Raw genomic sequence first — 6200 nt, forward strand, 5'->3', positions numbered from 1 at the left:
GCTTGTAACTCCCTTTTTTGTGTAACATTTTATCTATGAGGTAACTTCATATGAAACTTTTGTCTAAGAAGGTATAAGAAGGCCGGGTGTGGTGGCGCACGCCTTTAATCCCAGCACTCCGGAGGCAGAGGCAGGTGGATTTCTGAGTTCGAGGCCAGCCTGGTCTACAGAGTGAGTTCCAGGACACCCAGAGTTATACAGAGAAACCCTGTCTCGGAAAACCAAAAAAAAAAAAAAAAAGGTATAAGAAGGCCAGAGAGGATAAATAAAGTGTGGCATTTGGGGCTCAGCCCCATTTACCAAATCTATATACTTACAAGTTTGTCTATATGTGCATATATATATACATACATATGTAGGTATATGCATATGTACGTAAGTATGCATGAACATTCTTGGAATTGTTGAGACTGGTGATCAAGCTCGGCCAAAGTATGTGAGTATGTGGGTGTGTGCATCTATGTGTTTGTGTGTTTCTGTGTGTACATGTGACTTTTTCTCTATCTTTTTCTTTCTCACTGGCTGAAGAGTTAACGAACTCAGAGTCAGGGAGGGGCCATTGAGCCAGAGAAAAAATAAGCCTTTTTTTTCTTAATCCCCTGCTGCTATCAGGGAAAGTCAGATTACTAGAAGCTAGTGACTGAAAGCACTGAATAGCAAAGAGTTAAAGACAGAATTGCCAAAAGTAAAGAAGCTTTGGCCCTGACCACTGACTCCATAGCCTTTGCTGCCTTCCTCTGTGAACTGTGTGCTGAGATAAGCCCCTGGCATTGTGTAGAGACACTCTGTAGAGCTATATTCCCAGGAGGGGCTATTTTCATGGCTCTTCTGGTATCTAATGGCATGTCCGCCCTCAATGGCTTCTGTGGGGCCATGGACTGTGAGCCTTGTCCTTGGCCAGTCAATGAATGTAAGACTCAGACAGTTAAGCTGTGAACAGATCTCCACCCATAGAAACAGATGATAATAAATGCATACTTTCCAAGAGACTACATCTATGGTACTGTGTTAAAGGGCAACAGAAAAGCCCATCCACCCAGAAGATGTCACCCTGAACAGGGACTGTTTGCTCCTTATTCATGCATGCCTCAGGAATTGATCCTACCAGGAGGAAAGGAGGGGGCAGTCTCCTTGGAACTTGATTGAGTGTGGTGGTTTGAGTAGCTCACTCACTGAAAATGTTGAGCAGGGAAGGTACATGAGTGTGCAAAAACAGTTACATCATTTTTCTTTTTTCCCTACAGAATCAAAATTCCAAGGGCCATGGAGTGTCGAAAGGAAAAGAGAGGTGTGTGACCTCACTCACTCCATACAACCAGGACTGCCCCCCGTCCCTCCTTATTTCCCTCCCCCACTTCCTTCTGTCTCCCTTTGTGACCCAGGCTAACCTTGAACTCACAATGGGATGCTCCAGGACACCTGGTCATCTCTCCATTATTTAGTTCAATAATTATGATCGTAACCTTAGTGACCTTATGAAACAGTTGTTGAACTGTTCTTGCAAGTCAGGCCTTGGGCCACCCCTCCCCACCCTTTGTACTACATGATCAAGTCCTTACCGTCACCCTTGAGGTAGATCCTGCTAATGTGTCTGCTGTTCAGATGAAGAAAACTAGAAACTCAGAGAAGCCAAGTGCCTTAGCACAACTGACTCCATCATGTTGGAAATGCCACTCAGGCTGTAAAACTCAGCACACAGACATTACCACCTGCCAAAAATGAAAACAAAGACCTAATCCATCGAAGTCCACAGTTCTGGGAAAATCTCTAACCTTCTAACCTTGCTTTTTGGCTTCTGTAGTTCTGCTTCTGGCTAACATCCCTGTTAACTGAAGTGTGTCAATCCAGAACATGGTTTCTGTGCATAAAAGCTCACCCTGAGAAAGGTTCAGTGCTACATGGGGATCCTGAACACCCAGTGTTGTCAGCAGCTGGGTAGTAAAGAATTTCTATTGTCTTAAGCCCATGTCAGAGCATTTTTCTCTAGCGAGTACCCCACAACACCATCAGCACCTATGGTAATTATCAGAGCACCCCACCTTCATGTGAACTTGTTATGTTTTGCTTAACATCTCCCCCAATCTGCTGTCTTTTTTGTTCAGGATTAGGGACTCCTTTGGAATGTTCTACTTGGTTTCTGTCACTTTTTAGCCAAACCTTCTTATTCTATTTTTTTAAAGTTACTTTAGAACAGTGAATCTCAAGACCAACCTCACTTACTTGAGACCCTGTTTCAAGAAAACAGTTTTGTCTCGTTTTAAAGACAGGTTATCTCTATGTAGCCCTGGCTGGCCTAGAACTCACTATATAGACCAGGCTAGCTTCAAACTCAGAGATCCCCCAGCCTCTGTCTCTCAAGTGCTAGAATCAAAGGCATGGACCACCATGCATACCTAAAATCTGTTTTTTTAGTTCAATCTGTTGTTCTGCTAAAGGATTAGAAGAGAATCTTTTTTTTTTTTTTTTAAGATTTTATTTATTTATTATATGTAAGTACACTGTAGCTGTCTTCAGACACTCCAGAAGAGGGCGCCAGATCTCGTTGCGGATGGTTGTGAGCCACCATGTGGTTGCTGGGATTTGAACTCTGGACCTTCGGAAGAGCAGTCGGGTGCTCTTACCCACTGAGCCATCTCACCAGCCCCCAGAAGAGAATCTATCTCATAAAGATTTGTAATTAGAAAAGGGAAGACCATGTCTCCTGAAAGAGAGCTGGAGACTCCCAGGAACACTCATGACCTGTGACCCTAGGGGATCAAAGTATGCATCTGTTATGGTTTGTCTATCTATCCATCTGCCCCCACTCCCCAAAGCTGGAAGTTTAACCCCTAAAGTCTAGTGTTGATATTAATTTGGTTATGTAGAGGTTGAATAGCTGAAATGCCTTTTCAGCTTTAGTTGATATGATCATGTGATTTTTCTCAAGTCTGTTACTGTGATAAATTACATCAATTAAGATTTCTAACACTGAGCCAGCTTTGCCTACTGGAAATAAGCCACTTGGTTATGAGGTATAATTACTTTTTGTATCATTGAATTTTCTTTGCTAGAGTATGTTTACAAACGTGTGTGCGCCTGTATATGTGGTGATGGAGATATGCCCAGGGTCTCACATGTGCTAAGCAAGTGCTGTGCTGCTGGCCACACCCCAGCCCCTCGCCTGTAGCTTTGTTTTTACCTTAACTATATTTCACTATCAGAGTACACTAGATTACAGATGAGTCTGGAAGCTCTCTCTCCTCTTCCTTTTTTTTTTTTTTTTCTGGGAGAGAGTGTGTTATAAAACAGATATGGCTTCCTCAACATCCCAGGTAATTAAATCTCCAGTGGAGCCCTGTGGGTCCAGGTATATCTTTTGAGGGTATTTTCACACAATAGACTTGATTTCTCTAGGAATACAGCTACTCACCTGTGCATCACATCAAGAGAGCTGTGATAGTCTGGGCTTTTCAAGAACTGTGTCCTCTCAGCTGTCATGTTTGAGTTTCTGAGATGCTAGCGAGCTCTTACTGTGGTCTTGGTGTCTTCAAGATCTACAGTAGCACCCCATTTTATCCCACCTGTGGTAACAGTGTCTTCTCTGTGTCGGTATTGCTGATAGATTTGTCAATTTGACTGGTCTTTCAAGAACTTCCGTTTTATTGATTTCGTCAATTGTTTTCAGTGGTATTGGTTGACAATTGCCTGCCTTAAACATCAGCCAAGATTGGAATATAGAATATAGTAGCATATATCCCCACGCCTACATATAGGAAAGTTCAGGCTCCCCTGACCCTTGGCTTCCTATGATAGGGAACACCTTACTGCCTGAGGGAGAAGGAGCCCTCAGCCTGTATTCCTCCTCGTCTGCACCATCCAGTGACAGACCCAGTGTTGGGGGACATTGATGTAACCTCATGAGCAGTGAGGGCATGCCACTTGACCTCTGCCAGCACCTGTGGAAGTACACAACAGGTGTTCATTTGGGGTGTCATCAGAGCAGAGCCATTACTATGTATTCTGTTGTGGAAGGCTGTTCTGTCTTGGGCTTCCCTAGGCTGGAGAAAGCAGGCTGCTTTTGAAAGTTGTTTAGGGTCCATGCCCAGTAGCATCTTGGGATGTCCATTGGCTGGCTTTTTTATTTCCATGCCTAGGATGAAAAGAGGCAGGAAGAGCGCCAGGGATGTCACAGTTGCTATCTCTTGGGTCTGGGTCTCTAGCTAGCTTCCTTGTGTACATTCAGTCTTCTCACATTTTTTTTTAAGATTTATTTATTTATTATATACAAGTACACTGCAGCTGTCTTCAGACACACCAGAAGAGGGCATCAGATCTTATTAAGGATGGTTGTAAGCCACCATGTGGTTGCTGGGATTTGAACTGTGGACCTTCAGAAGAGCAGTCAGTGCTCTTAACTGCTGAGCCATCTCTCCAGCCCCCAGTCTTCTCACATTTGTTTTATACATACTGTTTTGGGTTTCCAGTTGCATTAGTAGGAGGAATAGGGAAAAGTGCATCTGTTTGGTTTCCCAAGCTGCATGCCAGGGAAGGGGATCTGCAAACACTTGCCATGTGATCTAAGAACGTAGTCACAGCACACATGAGGTGGCCAGGCCTTGCCTAGCACATAGTACGGACTGGAGAAATGTTAGCTTGATCATCTTATTTTAGGCTGGCCTCAAACTATGTAGCCAAAGATGACCTTCAACTGACCCTTTTGCCTTCCACGTACTAGGATCACAAGTGTGAACCACTATGCCTGGCTTACTATTTTTATTATTTATTGTATGTGCATGGGTGTTTTGTCTACATGCAAGTCTGGGCACCCTTTGCATGCCTGGTACCCACAGAGGCTAGAAGAGGGCACTAGAATCCCCTGGAACAGGAGTTAAAGATGATTGTAAGCTGCCATGTGGGTGCTGGGAGTCAAACCTCGGTCCTCTAGAAGAGCAGCCAGTGCTCTTAATCACTGAGCCATCTCTTCAGCCATATTTATTATTGTTGTTGTTGCTTTGAGACAAAGTCACTTTGTGGTCTAGGCTGATATCCACGTGGCCTTGAATCATGGCATTCCTCCTGCCTCAGCCTCCTGGATTACAGGCCTGAAGTATGTGCCTAGCTTGCTATGTTTCATTGCCCCACAGATGCCAAGAGTCTCAGTTTGGCTACTCTGAGTATTGGCAGGCGGTGGTACCAAGCTCTGAGAATCAGCACTTCTGGCTGTGGCATCTGTACATGGAGCCTGGTTTTTCTTTCTCTGTTTTGTTCCGATCCTTGAAGACATCCTAGGGAAGTCACTGAGCATAGCTTCTGGTGCCCTATTTTGCAGAGAGCAGAGAACGCTAATCCGCTTCAAGACCACACTCATGAACACACTCATGGATGTTCTGCGCCACAGGCCTGGATGGGTGGAAGTCAAAGAGTAAGATGCCCCTCCCCTCCCCCTCCCCGCCCCCTCTCCTCCCTCCTCTCAGCCCCTCCTCTCCCTTCGTTCCTCCCTTCTTCTCTTTGTCTCTCAGGTCTTGGTCTCTTTTTGTTTTTCCCTCAGTTCCTCTTGCTAGCTGCTGGAATTTGCCCTAAGGAGATGAGAGGGTTTTTTTGGGGGGTGGGGTGGGGTGCGGGTTTCACACCACTGCATGTTGCATGCATTGCTGACATCATCACTACTGCATTTATGCCCTCCAAGCATCCAGCCTGATGTGATGCCTTTCCAGGTGCTAGTCAATTGCTTGAGACCCTATGGTGTGTGTGATGGTTTTATCAATTGTCAACTATACTATAGATTCTGCAGGGACAAGTCACCAGTATGTTTGTGAGGGATACCTATAGATTAGGTTACTCAAGGTAGGAAGACCCATCTTCACAGTAGGCGGTGCCAGGCCATGGGCTGGAGTGGGGAGTGTCCCAGGTTGAATTTAAAGGGAAGAAGAGCTGGGCACCAGTATCCAGTTCTTCCGGCTTCCTGACTGTGGAGGCAATTGACCAACTACCAACTGCTCCTGCCACTCTGATAGGCTGCATCTGTAAGTCATCCAACTGTAAGTCAGAAAACATCCTTCCTTCCTTCCTTCCTTCCTTCCTTCCTTCCTTCCTTCCTCCCTCCCTCCCTCCCTCCCTACCTTCCTCCCTCCCTTCTTTCCTTTCTTCCTCCCTCCCTTCCTTCCTTTCTTCCTCCCTTCCTTCCTTCCTTCCTTCCTTCCTTCCTTCCTTCCTTCCTTCCT

General features: G+C 45.3%; 1 protein-coding gene across 2 annotated transcripts in view; it reads left to right on the forward strand.

Annotated features, from left to right (window-relative positions):
- Ttll9 (tubulin tyrosine ligase like 9) overlaps positions 1–6200 on the forward strand; it is a 44294-nt gene that overhangs the window by 7489 nt on the left and 30605 nt on the right. The window contains exons 2-3 of one of the 2 annotated variants that reach the window (XM_021156838.1): positions 1245–1288; positions 5309–5401. In XM_021156838.1, coding sequence (XP_021012497.1) covers positions 1245–1288; positions 5309–5401 — 137 coding nt within the window. The remainder of the gene's footprint in view (positions 1–1244; positions 1289–5308; positions 5402–6200) is intronic. The other variant, XM_029474733.1, reaches the window with a different exon arrangement.

The sequence above is a fragment of the Mus caroli genome, chromosome 2 (genome assembly GCF_900094665.2).
Source record: "Mus caroli chromosome 2, CAROLI_EIJ_v1.1, whole genome shotgun sequence".
Lineage (NCBI taxonomy): Eukaryota > Metazoa > Chordata > Mammalia > Rodentia > Muridae > Mus > Mus caroli.